The 15974-nt window shown below is 36.8% G+C and overlaps 2 protein-coding genes and 1 long non-coding RNA gene across 4 annotated transcripts; 1 reads left to right on the top strand and 2 right to left on the bottom strand.

Moving 5' to 3' along the window:
• Window positions 1-2773: 2773 nt before the first annotated feature.
• LOC103708124 (GDSL esterase/lipase At5g03980-like) lies at window positions 2774-5613 on the bottom strand. Its single transcript, XM_008792903.5, has 5 exons — window positions 4972-5613; window positions 4085-4297; window positions 3848-3996; window positions 3301-3574; window positions 2774-3130 (listed from the first exon to the last, which is right to left on the bottom strand). The coding sequence occupies exons 1-5, from the start codon at window positions 5228-5230 to the stop codon at window positions 2895-2897; spliced, it is 1131 nt and encodes a 376-aa protein (XP_008791125.1). The 5' UTR covers window positions 5231-5613; the 3' UTR covers window positions 2774-2894.
• A 1188-nt stretch (window positions 5614-6801) lies between these two features.
• On the top strand, window positions 6802-10142 carry LOC103708065 (acyl carrier protein 1, chloroplastic-like). Its single transcript, XM_008792828.6, has 4 exons — window positions 6802-7022; window positions 9455-9553; window positions 9690-9812; window positions 9883-10142. The coding sequence occupies exons 1-4, from the start codon at window positions 6951-6953 to the stop codon at window positions 10012-10014; spliced, it is 426 nt and encodes a 141-aa protein (XP_008791050.1). The 5' UTR covers window positions 6802-6950; the 3' UTR covers window positions 10015-10142.
• Window positions 10143-11722: 1580 nt separating this feature from the next.
• Window positions 11723-13770, bottom strand: LOC120113016 (uncharacterized). Of its 2 annotated transcripts, none has more exons than XR_005514753.3 (2): window positions 12937-13770; window positions 11723-11993 (listed from the first exon to the last, which is right to left on the bottom strand). It is a non-coding gene; the product is annotated as an uncharacterized LOC120113016 (long non-coding RNA). The 2 variants fall into 2 exon arrangements; XR_015976955.2 differs by having other exon boundaries at window positions 11723-11881.
• Window positions 13771-15974: the final 2204 nt, after the last annotated feature.

Below are 15974 nucleotides of genomic sequence, written 5' to 3'. Positions count from 1 at the left end.
AACAAATAAAAATATTATAGGCTGATACACATTGTTATGTGATCTCTAAAATTATGCTAATATCCCTCAGACTTAAAATGATATTATAGGTGCCAACTTGAGTTTGAAAACTAGATCACAAATGTACCTAAAAACTGACGTAAGAGATTAAGAGCTAAAGTAACAACTCAAAAACTGACATGATAGACTTGGAGCTGATGTAGTAGCTCAGAAGCCAACGTGATGGACTAGGAGCTAACATAGCATCTCAAAGGATGATGCAGTGGTAGATCAAGAGTTGTCATGACAGCACAAAGCATGATGTGGCAGAATATGAACTATTATAGCAGCTCAAAAACCGATGTAACAGATTAAGAGTTAACATGACAACTTAGAAGCCGATATGGTAAACTGATATGACAATATAAAATTTGATATTGCAGAACAGAAGCTGATATAGTAGCTTAAAACTAATGTGACAAATTAGGAAGCTAATGCGGCCAACTAGTATGTTTAGCAATGCCGACGTAGCTAACTGACGTGGTAGACTAAAGTTCCACTAACATGACTGACTAACATGGCAAGCTGGTGTATCTATCAATGTGTCTGATTAATGTGACAAACTGACGTGTTTGCCAATTTAGCTGATTGACTTGTTTGATGATGTGGCAGCAAGAAGACAAATAGAAGATGATAGTTGCAGTGAAGAAGGAGCTCAGAGAGAAGGCAACCAAAGGTTAACAATCTTCGTAGATGGAGGCACCATAGAAGAGGAGCAATTGGTTAATTGACTTGTCTGTTGATATGGCAGTGAGAAAACACATAGAAGATAATAGTTGCAGTGAGGACAGAGCTTAAAGAAAAGACAACTGAAGGTCGACAATCTCGTAGGCGGAGGCATCATGGAAGAGGAGCAAGAGACCTCAAACTGGATTGTGAAAGAGCTAGAATCAGCAAATAAAACTGGGGATGGAGAGAAAGGGGCTAAGTGACGGTGAGGAGAGACGACAAAAGATCTAAAGTTGAGGAGAAAAACGGTGGAGAGGAGTTGCTGATTCATTAGAAAACAAAGAATTATCAGGTATTAATTTACTAGAAATAGAGAACATACAGATTTACTAATGAGATCTTCAAATGTTGATCCACTAAAAAACAGAGGATCTGTGGGGAAATAGAGAATCTGTGTATCCACCAAAGAATAGAAGATCTTTGGGTGTTGATTCACCCAAGAACAAAGATCGATAGATCAACAATGGGGATTTTCAAAGCTTTTGGACATGGCAATGATGGCCATAGCAAAGATGGAAGGGATGGTGGAGGCAGATTTGGTGATCGGTGGCTTTGATACCATATCAAAATATTTGTAGAAGAAGAGGAAAATAAGAGAAAGAAAGAGAAAAGTAATTTTATTTCTCTATTCCATCACATTCGACATATCTCAAGAGTTATATATAATCGTTTATAAACTCCATACAAGAAAAATAATATAGGTTGATATAGGATCATGCTAATAAAGAAAAATAATATTTGCTGATACAAGTTGTTATGTAATTCCTAAAATTATTCCAATAAGATAATGCTAACAAAGAAAAATAATACTGACTGATATGCTAACAAAGAAAAATATTATCAAATTGATACAGATTGTGACGTGATCTCTAAAATTATGCTAACACAATGGAAGAATCAAAATGGCGGAAATCATTATATTCCATCCCTTTTTTTTTTGTTTCTCCAACTCTAAAGCAATCAACTCGCCATCACAATGTCAGGCGGGGCGACCTTAAAAACTATTTGAAAGGAAACGGTCGGGATCAACTCTTATACCAGCCGTAGAAAAAAGGTAGGAGCGGTAAGAAAATGGGGATGAAATGGTGCACAATGTTCCTTTCAGGCTTTGAGCTAAGCCTGATTAGAGATGAATAAATTAAGAGAGATAAATTTATGATGAAGTATTTTTTTATTCTTGTTAGAAAGTGGGAACCGATTGTCTTGTAGCTCTAATTACTCTCGAGGCTTATTATACAGCACTAGATATGTAGTAGTTACTTGTCAATATGTACATGCCTTTTTTGATCTAAGTCAATATGTACATGTCATGCATCTAAATTTTATGAAACACAAATGCCACCGATTTGGTGGAGATTAAGTATGATGCTACCACTTTTGGAATTAATTGAATTTATTATATAACAATAACATAATTGAATTTATTATATACTAATTTGGGTAAAAAAACTTTTTGAATAACGACATGCATATACATAATTGAATTTATTATTTATTAATTTTTGGTAAAAAAAAATCGAAGAACAATGAGCATAAACATCCTAACTAATTAGACTGGCTAGTCTTTACATTTGCAAGGACTAGGTAAACTGGATCATTAAGAGCTTGTATAGGTATTCCCATAGGAATATCTTGCAGAGAGAAGGCACAAGGGAAAGGGAACAAGGGTGGAAGATCGGCGACAATGAGAAGACATTAGAAAATATAGAAAGAAAAAAAAATCATAATGTTTTTTTTTCTTTTTCTCTCGCATGATTCGGGCCAGGCGTGGTGGGTCGATATGGGGCTATGCCTAAATGGACTGCCTAATCCATGAATCCAATAGAAAATCTAATCTAATCCTACTGTATTATCCAAATAGGCCTTAAGCATATGATGACTGGTTGCAATGGTCCCATGTTTTTGTTCTCCCTAGTGTGATATTCTCTAAGGAGTTTAATAATAGAAAGATGAAAATGAAGTTCAAAATAAAGTTGACCGATATGCAGCAACAGTGACCATTCAATTTAGTCCCAAATGTGCAACCACCAGTGAATTGTTTACTTGCTCTTAGCATACATATGCTCATGTTTGCACATGATATTATGTGAGATGCAGGACACACTCAATCACATTTTGATGGGTTCCTAGCACCCCCATTCCTCCTGGACTCTGTAATTTGGGTAAGCAAATCCCTCCATTATCAGTGATTGTGCCATGACCTTATATGCCTCCTGTGTAAGATGAATGCCATCCCAGCTGATGTGTTTGCTTGGGTTAGAGCATGTTGAAGCCCCAGGCATGCCACACATGATATTCATGTTGAAGTTGTGCTCACCACCTACTCCACAACATGCTTGTAGTAATGAATCCTTGTCGAACCCTGGTCGAAGAATATTTCGTATGAGCATTAGGAAGAGTTCACAATCTTTAAAATGGTTGCTAGTGAGATCAAAGTAGCTTCCTCTCAAGAATAGGGTATACTAACTAACAAAATATATGAAGCATCTTCTTTGTTAGAGTTTACAAATAGTGTTTAGTGATTGAACTCACCCAATTCTGGGGCCTTGTCAAGGAGATGAAGGAAAGCTTGGTAGTAATCTGCATACATGATTGTAACATGAGGGTATGCATGTCTGAGGTCTTCAAGTGCTGCCTGAAGTTGTTTGTTATGATGCATGGCGAATGCATTATATTCTTTCAAGCACTTTTTTTCATCGTAAGCCCCGGGATCCAGGGAGAAGAACATTGTGAGGTAGCTTGGCATGCATCCAATTGGAAAATTTCCAGGAACAACTAGTTGAACAGCTCCCACATCAATGACTTCCTAAACAAAATATCCACCAAGTTATAAAACTCATGAGTTATCACTGTCTCATAGAACTATGGTTGTCTTGATTATATTTTCAGACTGCGAGTCGAGCACTAATTAAACTCTTTCTATTTGCAGCTAAGAGAAGAACGAATTAATTATATAATTGTGGGACATCTACCTCCTCATGCTTGCTCTCCATAAAGGTTCCAAATTCTACATTGGAGAAAGAAGAGGAGGAAGAGGTTTCCATAAATGCTTTAATTAAAAAAAGAGAGAGAAACATACCTTAGCAGTCTTTATTATGCTTTGCACAACTTGTGGCACATAGGTCATCACCTTCTTTATAGATGTTCCTTGGGTAAAAGCATAATTATAATCATTGCCTCCAATCTCCCCAACAAGGAAGAGTGCCCTTTTAAGAAGTTTAGCACACTCTACAGGAAAAATATTTAGACAATCATGAAATGATCTCATGCTAATAACAAGTATGCATGGATATGGTTTTAATATATATCGACTTACTTGTTTGCGAGGAGCATGTTGAGTTGAGATGTGTCTTGAACCATTCAAGCTGAACACTGAGAGGGCTATTAGTAACGGTTGGAAAAGTAGCCCTCTTCAGGAAAAAGGAATTGTCCAGTGCCGTAGCTCCAGCAACAGCAAAATTAACTCCATTATCAAAGTTTGCAGTCCTATCAAGGTAAGGGCTTATGAATGAGAGGTTGAGGGCCAAGGCTGAGATGCCAATAGTAACAAAGAGAACACAGTAAGTCATATGAGATTAAGATTAATCAGGCATAAATATTCTAAAAGAATATGACTGGAATCGACTTCATTGCTTTTCCTCCTTTGTGATCAAAATTAATATCAAGAAGTTATTCTTATGGCATTTAATTAGGTTGAAATGAAAGCTTTTTATCATAATTTATTGAAGGGATAAGTCCTTAACCATTACGGGTTTAACTCTAGTGGACATTGAATTGTTAGCTTCCACAGTACCATACAATCTTTGATGTAGTAGAACTTCTGAAGCTATTTCAGAACTGCAATTGTTTCCTTTCTAGGTTAGGCAGCCTCCTCACTTGACCCTTTCTCTAATTTCTTTTGCATTTGTTAATCTCAAGATTACAAACAAAGAGAACCAAATTTCTTCTCCCTTCCTCTAGTCTAAATATGTGGCAATAAGGTGCCTTAGACAGGGTTGGTCCATCAATAAACTAAAAGGTAGGCTAGAAGATGAAAAAAAACAGAGCTTTTTATGAAAAACTCTAAATAGCATCTAGCATATGCTATTCAGTTATCAGTTCTCATATCTATATAGCAAAAGAACAAGGAAATCATGCAAGTCTAGACAGTCAGGAGGCATCAAACACTGAGAGAAGAGTTGCAGGAGAGAAGTGATGACAGACCAAAGTAGTCGATCATGAGAAGACCGTCGGAGCAGCGGCCTGTGGGTTTCTTGAAGGTCTTTCCATAGGGAAGGCTGCCAATGGGAGCGAAGAACCCAGCCGGTCCCTCGCGTAGAAGGTTGCCCGTGTCGGCTATGGAGTCACCAAAGCTGTATATGGCATTGATGAAGCACTCTTTTGATTCTGCAAGGTTTGAGAAACCTTGGAACACTACCAACACAGATAGCAGGAAAGAAAAGTAGATGCTGAGAGAGGCCATTTGCTTGTAGTACTGATGAGTGGAAGACTGAGGAACTCTTATAAGTGGGGTGTTTCAAATTTGGTGGGAAACTTCACTCTCCTTATGTCATGACTTGCAGGCAGTCAACAGGAAACAAACCAAAGAACAGCCCTATATTAAGGACCCATGTCCTTGGAAATGAACTGAAACAGGCTTATTGATTCTAGAAAGAGTTGATAGATATGCTTGGTGCCTACAACATTATCTGTATGGTACTTTCATCTGCTTTAGGGGCCCTCCTCAAACATTCCAGTCCACCTGTTCTTGATGAGGCCAACATTAGAAATCAGATGGTTTTCTCCAAGGTTTCACTTAATCACACTGAAGTGGGCATACTGGCCGTAGACTTTGGAGTTAGAGATAAGAAAATGGCTGCAATAATTGAAAGGGTAGGCTAACTTTGTAGTAACCAGATAGCAAAGGTAGTGTACGGTTCACCAACATCTCATAAATTAATGAGTTTGGAAACTTTTCAAAACTATGGATGAGATTAAGATGCAATGCATTTTCCATGACAAAGGATGGATAAGGTCAGCACATTGGTTTCCCTGCATTCTGGACTCAGTTATCAATATCTTCTGCAGCTTTAAAACTTAAAACTTAAGCACGTTAAAACTTGAGCACCAAAGAAAGAAACAAGAACTTCCATGCAGAGTCAAATTTTATACCATCACCTAATTTGGCTCATAAAAGATTATTATCCAGTTATGATCTCAGCAATCCGTAATCCTAGGAGAGACAAACTAAGAAAAGGCATACTCTTTGGCATATTCTTTCTTGCACAAAGAGACTGTTCTTTCATGACTTGAACTCGGGCCACTGCGTTTGTCAATCCGAGCCTTTATCATTACATTAAGTAATGACCCCTATAATCATCTAACTTCACTATTAAGGGAAAAAATCTTACCGTTCTCAATCCAATAATAATTTTTGTTTGTCTCCACCTAAATCATATCTAGTGCTTACAATATTTAAAGAATACGATCAAAGCCCGACAAGACTTGTGAATCAAAAGGATATATCAATATTCAAAAGATAAAATAAAAAGTTAAATATGTACCCCAAAAATAATGCAGAAAATCAATTCTAAAAATATCAATAAATAAATAAATAAAATCTTCAATTGATCATCCAAATGCTCATTGCTCTAAGTTGCTAAAGCTTTACAAATTTGAAAAAGAGCAGCATAAGAACAACTCCACAAAGCTAAATGCTAATTTGTCCACAAAAAAAGTTAAAAATAAAATATTAATTTTACAATAAAATTAAAAGTAATTAAAAATCAAGCAGAAAATTTATTATAAGAAAAAGTAAAGAGAAATAGAACCTAAAATTTAAAATTAGAAGGAAAAATCTAAACCGGTCCTCCATGTAAAAACATAAATGCGACGTATTCACATAAACAAAGATAAACTAGATTTTTCTCAAAATTTTCTGAAATCAAAGTTAAAACTACTTTTAGGCGAAATAAAATTTGGAGCAGATTACAACCACTGGATGATCGACATAGAACGGGACCCAGCCGGGGATAAAGGTTGAGATCGGGTGGATAAACTTTCCGACACAGCGGGCGGACACCCGCCGCTCGTACTTCAAACGTGATCCCCACAGAATCTAATCCACTCCCTCCAAAATCTAGGTTTAGGGTTTTCTCCGTTCCCCAATTCTGGAGGCTTCTCCACTCTCTGCATTGAACCCAATGGCTGCCGTCTCTGCCACCTCGATCAGGTTTGGATCCACCTTCAAGCCCGCGAGCTGGAGCAGTAACCAGGTGAAATTTTACTTTTATGACGAAAAAGATGGGATTTTTCAGTTTGGAGATATATTTTCCAGAAGGTTTCAGGGAGTTTGTGACATTTTAATCGTTTAATCTGATTGTGATATGATCCTTTGTGTGATTTTTAGCGTCGTGGAGAGCTAAAGATTCGAATTTTAAGGGAACTTTTTGAATTTTAGGCTTGTTTATGGCTCTTTTTTCTGATTGTTGAGTAGAATCTACCGTGTCTGTGTTACAAGATGCAATGAAAGTAAACTCTCATCAGGGAAACGTTTTCCCAATTGAAAAAACTTGGCTTTTTTTTACCCACTCAGTGTGTTAAAGCTGGCTTCATTTCTCTCTCCTGGAATTAAGGGTTTCTTGCTTCCATAAGATGACTCTATTCTCAGTCTTTTTCTTACTTCGTCTGGCATTTTAGCAAGTGATTGCTAATGCTAACGGAGGGAGTTGATGGTTGATTATGGTAGATAGTCTAGGATGAATTCTAAAACTCGATTGACTGTTGTAGCAAAATAAATAAATGAAAAAGAAAGAACTGTACAGACGGAATTCTATTCTGATGCGTAAACAATTGCACAATTGAGGTAGAACATAGTTGAATTGAATGAAAAATGTTAGAGATACAAAATGTGAAGTATATTCAGCAGAGCCAATATAGAGGATCCGGATATGTATCAAAAAAGTGGGTCTGCAGAATTCAAATTGAAATTCTAGTGTAAATGCTCCTGCTTATCCAGCTTTCCAGTTTTGTACATTTTCTGTGCTGTCAAATTTTTATATGGTAAAGATAAAATCGGTGGGTGAAGAGATTTATAATGTCTGTCATGTATTTGGTAGCGTTATAAAGACTGTTATCTTCAGTTCGAGATGAAAATATGAATATATTTCTTTACTGTGAAAGGTTAAAAGATAGAAGCTTTAAAGGCCATAATCTTTTAGTAACTCTGCATTTCTTTTAATGTGTGTTTAAGCCATTTGTGTGTCTTTTACCTTTAAAATTTATGTTTTTTGTGATTGAACACTTGGCGATAAAAAAGATTTAATATTGATATTCATGTCTATTCGAGTCTCAAGCAGCCTCTCAAAATTACTGTACCTGATCTCATCTTCTCCTGCTTTATTTGAACCCTTAGTTTATATCTCTTCTTGATAATATATTGCTTCTTGAAACCCTGGGCTTTGTCTCATAATTCATTTTCCTTTCCAGACTTTTTTCCCTTCTTTTTGTTTGAACTTTTTTTCATTTCCAAAATTTAATGAATCCTTTTGTAAGGGGTTGATGCACCAGGATCCTGCTTCTGTTTGGTTATGTATTTAAGTATATCATTGTTTTGGCACTAATAAATCCAAACCAGAAAAGTCTAAACAGATAGGCAGAGCTTTATTGTGTGCTTTTAAATTTGAACTATGCTCAATAATCGACCCTTAGTTCAGATGGTTGGCTTCTCCCTCCACTTCGGAGAGGTCTAGGGTTCAAACCATGGTGGTGGCATCCCCACTGTATTTGTCAAAAAAATTGAATTGATTTCAAATGTTTCATTGATGGCTAAGATGGCTCAGAGACACTATAATGTGATGATATATGTCATCTTGGATCTGTGACTGAATAATGGGTAAATAAACAAAGGCATATGAAGACTCAAGAGGAACTAGAATATGATGGTGTCGAAGTGAAGAGGTGTTTTTGGAGAGTTAAGTGATCATTATGTACATTTGAGACTTAAAAGAATTCTATAAAAAATTGTAGGGCCTATACCATGGATCATATTGCTGGGAAATGAAGAAGGTTGAGCCACTCAAGAGAAAAAAGACAAAGAGTATTGACGACATACGTGTATGGTAGAACAACATGCATAGTTTTATAAATGTGTACTTTAAGAAGCATACAAATTGCTATAATTGAAGATAAAGTAGTGGAGATTTGGAAATCCTGATAATTACTGTTGTTCGAGTTTATGTAAAGGATAGGAAAGATGACGACAATGCTGGAGGTTATCATGGACAGAAGCAGTGGAATGGAAGTTGATAGCTTTGCGGAAACAAAGGATGTGGTCCTCCACAAGAACTAGTGGCGACAAAGGTGTTCTTCTTTTCATTTTCTCATGAAAAGAATTGGCAGGATATCCCCATCTGTTATTTCTTGTTTATTTTTATTATTATTGAAATGTTTTATATACTGAAGGACATAGCTCGTGATTTTTATTTTCTTTCCTCTGGAAGTTCCATTTTCTTCGTCTCATTAAATCAGGCACCCTAAAACCTTGGTTTGAATGAATCTTATACAAAGGGGAAGGAAAGAAATTGTAGCTAGCGGCAATTTAGCAGCTGACACGTGCTGCATGTTCTAGCAGGATGAGAATTAAAATTCATACTTCACATTTTTAAGCTCCTAAATCTTTTGTCACTCACCAATCTAACTAATGCAGACAGGTGGAAGGATTTCAAATGTGAAGTTGGTCTCTATGGGCATATCAAAGAGGATCTTACCCTCCTTGAGGTCCTCACACTTCCACATTTGCTGTGCGGTATCCTCTTCTCTCCTAGCTTGGTTGTTTCCACATTCAGCATATTTCTTTTCCTTCAGACTACTGGTGAACAAATATTGATGAGAAAGTGGGAAAAGGAATGCCATATGTAATTGCTGGATTGGGGTGTTTACAGGCTAAGCCCAAAACTGTGGAGAAAGTTTGTGAGATCGTGAAAAAGCAGTTGGCGTTGAAAGATGAGATAGTTCTTACTCCTGACTCCAAATTTTCTGCCCTCGGTGCAGATTCTCTGGACACGGTATCTCATTTGCATCTCAATTTCTTTACATATATCCACCCTCTGTGACACACCATATAACGGATTGCAGGTAGAGATTGTGATGGGTCTGGAAGAGGAATTTGGCATCACTGTGGAGGAAGATAATTCCCAGAACATCACTACAATCCAGGAAGCAGCTGACCTAATAGAGAAGTTGGTTCAGCAGAAAGCCGAGGCATAGAGAATTATATAAAATTTGTAGAGAGGGTTATAGTGGAAATTTTGGATTAGTTTCATGGTGATTCATAGACATGTTACATTATTAACCATTCATACATTCTTCTGGAATTTAAACAATTCTTTTGTGTCTGAGAGTTGTCGGCCCTCAGTCTTTATCGGAAAACTATGATTGCTTGGTGAGTGCTGCTAGTATAGGGGGAACTAAACCTATTTCATGCAAATGTCATCTGCTTAACTCCTTTTTGTGCTAACTACTGAATGTTTTGTCACCCAGTATTGCAATAGTTACACAGAAGTTCAAATGGCTTTTGAAGGATAGAGGGTCATGGTAGTGATGGTAGGCACTGCCTGTTCATATGAACAAGCATCATGTGTTGCTACCGGACACTAGGGACAGATTTTCTTCTATTGCATGAGTGGAAGGCATTATTGACAACTGTCTGGCTGATATTTTTGTGTGGGGCTGTAATATGAGTTGGCTTGTTCTTCTTGCTGCCCACTTTGGACCCTATTCTTGGTGTCGGCGAAGGTAAACAAAATCCTCTGTTCAGAGTATGATTCTTGTTATGGATCTTTGTGGTGGATCCATATGTCTTCAATAAACCATGAAGGACCACTGAGGATGAATGAACAATTCAATAACATGTGGTGCTGGATTTGACGATCTGCAGTTGAAATTAACAGACAGCTTACATCAACCTGTGGTCCTGAATAAAAGGCTGAAAATCTTGTCTTGGCTATTTGTTGGTTGATTTGCAACATCTTTTACAAAGGGGGATAAAGACTTGAATAATGCATGTAAAACACCCCTTTGCGGGGGGATACAACAATGGAGTTTCATTGTCAGAATGGAGAGATGAGTTTCAAAAATGAAGCACGAATTTGGAAGCAGGGAACACTTAATCAAGTATCTGACAACATCTTGATTTGCATTGTATCTGAAGCTGGTTAAGAATTTTGAATCATAACTTTTCCCAAAGCCAGGAGCTTATTATAGGTGTAACTGTGGATTCAGAAATAGAGCTATTGACAATCGTGCTTCTTTTTCTCTTTGTTCTTGGAATCGTCTTTTTTACCATTCACAGTATGGTAGAAAATTTTGCTTCTTAATAAAATTATATATTATTCTTTCCATTGCTCCTATTGGATCATTTTTTAGGCATCAGCTAATTATTTTGCTTGCTTATTTGGATCAGTGCAATGCCTTCTGATTTAGATTATTAGTCTGTACTAAGGAAATTATATTTGAGGCCCTTGTGGAAACTATCAACGAGACAATCCTTTCTTCATGAAGATCTTTGAAGATGTTTTAGCATATCATATGAGAACACAACTGACAATTGAAATGAAACTTATATTTCTGAACTGTACTTCTTCAGGCTTGTTCGGCGGTCGTGACTAAAGATGCTTTGTAACTGGAGACAAATGGGATATTGGAACTACATTGAACTTTACCTGAAGCAATCTCTAAAGAATGCTACAGGTTGCCCCAAGCGAAACTCAACCACCAGCTTTTCGGCTCGAGTCTTAGGTTGCAGCATCTAGTTTACTCTTTGAAGGTGGAGTTACATGTGATTCTCTAGTTACAGCAAAAAAATAAACTCCATATAGGAGACAATTTTAGTAATCTGACTTGCAGGTGGTCCTGTGACATGCGACCAAATATGCTAATCCATGAAAAATTGGGGTTCCATGCGCATCCGCATGCATAGATAATTTCTTGTTTATTTTCCTTTTAAATATTTTTCAGTGTTCACAACTCACAGTATGTGGGATAGGGTGCTTGTGCTTATATTCCTTATCCCTGAAGTTGTTGATTTTAAGGCCTGCCATGCTTTTGCTCTGTCCCCTATCTTCCTTCTTGCTTTCTGCTGGAGGAAAGGTAGTTGTCATTTTATTGTCTGGTGTGGGTGGATGAGACATTCCCTGTGTCTCTAAAGACAAAGAATGCCAAAGCTTCTCCTTCCACTTCAAAAACCACTGTAAGATCCCAATCAAATAAGAACATAGTAAACATGGTAGTTGTAGCTTCCAGTCAACCATAGAGGTAAATCAAGGTTCTGGGAGTTTCAGTAATGGAAAAAAAGGATTAGAGGCAGATTGGACACTGTCCAATCTTTTTTCCCTTACAAAAGAAAAAAGGTTCTGTTAAATTGCTTGAAAGTAATTAAATGCTATAATTGTACTTGAACGACATTCTTTAGCATCATTATCTGGTGCTGCATGTTCTAAAATATGCTAATAGTTTGCAGTTGTGAATTCAGGCTTGCATGAAGTTCTCCTTGTGTACATAGCATTTTGCCAATCTGTGAAAAGAGTTTTTTTTCCTTTCTTTCCTGTTGTTGTTGTTAGATTAGTGAAAGGAATTTATTCCAATCATTGTATTTGATGATCTTGCATCTGCTCTATTCCTTGCTTGCCTTTTCATCTTATCTTCACTGGCTCTTGGAAAAAGAAAATTTGGCTGGAATAGGAGTTGTTTGCATAATTTGCTGTCCTTGTGTTGAAACTGGAGAAATTGGCGCAAAGTTTTTAGATTTTTATGATCTTATTCTCATTTCATCTCATACTAGTGATCATAACAAACTGAAAACACGGGGCAATGGTATTCATGACATGTCGTGCCCAAAACAAAACTCAAAGTCTTCTAAGCTTTTGGGAAAGACGAAATCGCGCGAATTACACAGAATTTTCACGCTAAAAATCTTGGTATATGAACTGTCTAATCTAATATCAGAGATGCAGCTCTATGTATTTGGCAAAAAGAATTTAGCTGAAAATAGCTATCTTCTCCCTTCTTCATTGTAATATCCCATAGATCATGCTTTTGGCTTTTAGAAACCATTTCAGACTGCGAGCTAACTAAGCAAAACCAGAACTGTAAACAGCATCCAACCATTGTATAGAATTGCAAAAAGATTACCTCTTCTGAGATTTTTGACCTCAATTCCTCCTGAAATTTTCTTTTGCAGCTCAGTCTGGTTATTGATCAAACAATAAGAGGCGAAGATGGACAATTTATCAAGGGGCTAAGAAACAAATAACTAACAAGCCATACATTACATCCGAGAGAAGATCTCAGATCATTTTACATTCACTTGATGAAGTACATTTGAAGCATTCAATCCAGGGAAACTTCAAATAATCTAGGAAAGCTTGTCGCGTTATCAAAGCAAAAATGAATGCATTATGTTGATGCTTTCAATCACCTTTGGCTTCCTTTCCCTTGGGCTTGTTCTTCTTGGTCTTCATGAAGCAGAAGCATGAGCAACATGGGCATTGAACCAAGAACTTCATTGCCTTGGTCTTAGCTCGCAGGCAATCAGATATCTAAAGTTATATAAGCCAAGCAATGATCTGTGAGCCACTTCTCCCTTCCTCTTTTATAAAGAAAAGATGCCTAGTGAGTCCAGCCTTAGAGGGGCTAAAGGAATAGTTGAAAGAATACAGTATTGTTTTCTTGCGGGCCACTTGGAAAGTGGAACTTGCTGTTGTTTTATTACAAATAATCTTGGGGTGGCAGACAACAAAGCAAGAAATATGATTCACATTTTACTAGATTCCCATGCTCTACTGTTTTGTCATCCAAAATAATTAGTTTTTGCTGGAAAATGACATGGTGCAATAATAATTACTTAGGATGTTATTAAGTTCAATTTGTTGTATCATGATTTCCTTCACTCTGAATAAATTTTCTATTTTAGGTTCCATCCTGTTGAGCCTTTCCTAGTGAGAAAGCCATAGAATTCCATGATATTTGATGAATTATCTCATGCGTGCACCTTTTAATTATGACCTTTTGCATGTCGAGCAAAAGCAGTTAGAGCCATCCTAAGTAATTATTATGATGTCGATATTAATATCGATGCATTTTAATTACTGCGATCTTTGCTTAATATCCATATTGATATTGCTCCACCTTTTAATTATTACCTTTTGCATGATAAGCCATCCTAATAAGTCGAAAAAGTCGATGAATATCATGTCGATCGATATTGATATCAAGGAAAAGACTAAGAACAAAAGATTCATTTTGTATACGAATCAAGAACTGAATTACCTTAAGAAGTGGTTGTGTTTCCTGGCAAGGATTAACATGAGAGCTTGATGCAATGTGGGGTTAGGCTATGAGTATCACAATATCACATCAATCTCTTTTTTTCCTCTCTCTTTTATCTATTTTGGAGGACACATCAGTTTCTAATGAAAGTGGTGAGGTTGATGAATGCTGTCCATTTTATTGGACTTTTCCTTCTTTCTTAATCCCTAAGAGGTAATTCGGGTCTTATCATCAACAAGTGGAAAGGAAGACATGGGAAAATATGAGAGAGCGTCGGTGGGATGGTAGGTCTGGACCTAGGACCCACCATCCACCTAGAATCTAATATAGTTTATTTATGAAAGCTTAGTATATATATCCAACTAGGACAAACTGCCTTTAACTAAGGCTTGAATCCATTTTCCCTAGTGGAGTCATCAAGTTGTAAAAGTATATCGAGCTCGTTAGGGTTCCTAACATAGAAATATGAATCAAATTGAAATCAGAAAGAGTTCTCTACTTCCATAAATTTTTAGATAATCGTCTAATAAAGCATTTTAATTACTTATAATATAACAAAAGGATGGATGGAATGGAGCTGTAGGAACAAATCGGTTTCGAACCGATGAATAGAAGTCTTGCGGACTTCTATCTTAGCTAGATTTCTCTAACTAGGTTAAAGCCGGGTTTAATAAAAATTTGAGCTTGAACATCTTTAGGGCCGGACTTTGCCCACTAGCTTATTTTGTGGGCTCAAGCCCGGATTATCTACAGGTTAGTCCATCGACATACTTTGCAGCTAAACTCACACATTGGCAGCTTGAGAAACAATTCTTGGCAGTGTATAACATGACAATAGGAACTGATCAAGCAAAAGCTCGCCAACTCTGGATCACTTATTGCATAAGAATCCTCCAAATGAAGTGGTTGCAGGATTAGGTATCACATCACCATTGTATATAGAGATAGAATATCCCATTATTGGCATCAGATGGCTAGGTCTTTGAATTATCGAGGAATAATAGCCCCATACCGGATAAGTTAAAAACTCTTATAGTGCTAATATACTCTTGGGCTCAGCTATCTAAATGCTTGAGTTTTTAGATATGATCTTAGTATGGTATCTGAGAGAGGATGTTCAAAAATCATAGTTCTCTATGGCAACCATAAGAGTAGATTTTTTTTTTTTTTTTTTAATTAGAGCGATATGTACATGTTAGACTTCAGGTGCATTTTTTATTCCAACAACTACTGATGTACTTGAAGAAAGGGAAAAAAAACAGCCTCCATAATTTATAATTAATCAAGCTGTGTCCCATTTTTTCCACAAAAATACTATATGTCCAAGTTATCCAATGAGGAAAAGATGGACAAGAGAGACGAGCAATACTCTCTACCCTGGGTATGTTATCCGAGGAGCATGTTACTTCTCTTATCGAAGTGGATTTCATGCAGCAAGATCCATGTCGAGGGTATACTAATCACGATCAACGCCTACCCCTCCAAATTCCAGCAAACTCCTAACAGGAATATCAGATTTTTCACTCCAAACTGTGGATAGCAACCGTACATTGGATATCTTGTTCCAAATTAATTATCCGAGCTTTGACGTTCCTTTATAACTACCAAGTAGAATAGGAAACGGAAATGGAGAGGGTTCTCAATAAACCTACATTCCCTCAAAATCCAGGTGTCTTAGGATTCGTGCCTGGAGGACCGAGTCCTAACAGGAAATAAATCTTAAAATAGTTTTAGCACTAGGTTAGTTCACATGAAAAAGAGGGTGGTCAATGAAAAAAATTGAAGAAATTAAGGTATATATTTAGTTTAAGTTTTCTATAAGAATAAGATTCATGGAAAAGAAAAATTCATGTTGAATATGAAAAAGTTTGAATCCCACCGGCTAGAAATTAGGATAATTT

Source organism: Phoenix dactylifera, chromosome 4 (assembly GCF_051530095.1).
Source record: "Phoenix dactylifera cultivar Ajwa chromosome 4, Ajwa_hap1_PhDact_Kaust_v1.1, whole genome shotgun sequence".
NCBI lineage: Eukaryota > Viridiplantae > Streptophyta > Magnoliopsida > Arecales > Arecaceae > Phoenix > Phoenix dactylifera.
The sequence above is the reverse complement of the archived record's forward strand: the minus strand, read 5'-3'. Positions and strand labels throughout refer to the sequence as shown.

Bases quoted from the DNA above. Each gene is read 5' to 3' on its own strand.
- LOC103708124 (XM_008792903.5), bottom strand. From the start codon at position 5,230: ATGGCCTCTCTCAGCATCTACTTTTCTTTCCTGCTATCTGTGTTGGTA. The intron at 3,997-4,084 runs GTAAGTCGATAT...TTTTTCCTGTAG, and splicing joins AACATGCTCCTCGCAAACAA to AGTGTGCTAAACTTCTTAAA. The intron at 3,575-3,847 runs GTATGTTTCTCT...TATTTTGTTTAG, and splicing joins GCATAATAAAGACTGCTAAG to GAAGTCATTGATGTGGGAGC.
- LOC103708065 (XM_008792828.6), top strand. From the start codon at position 6,951: ATGGCTGCCGTCTCTGCCACCTCGATCAGGTTTGGATCCACCTTCAAG. The intron at 7,023-9,454 runs GTGAAATTTTAC...TAACTAATGCAG, and splicing joins CGAGCTGGAGCAGTAACCAG to ACAGGTGGAAGGATTTCAAA. The intron at 9,813-9,882 runs GTATCTCATTTG...AACGGATTGCAG, and splicing joins GTGCAGATTCTCTGGACACG to GTAGAGATTGTGATGGGTCT.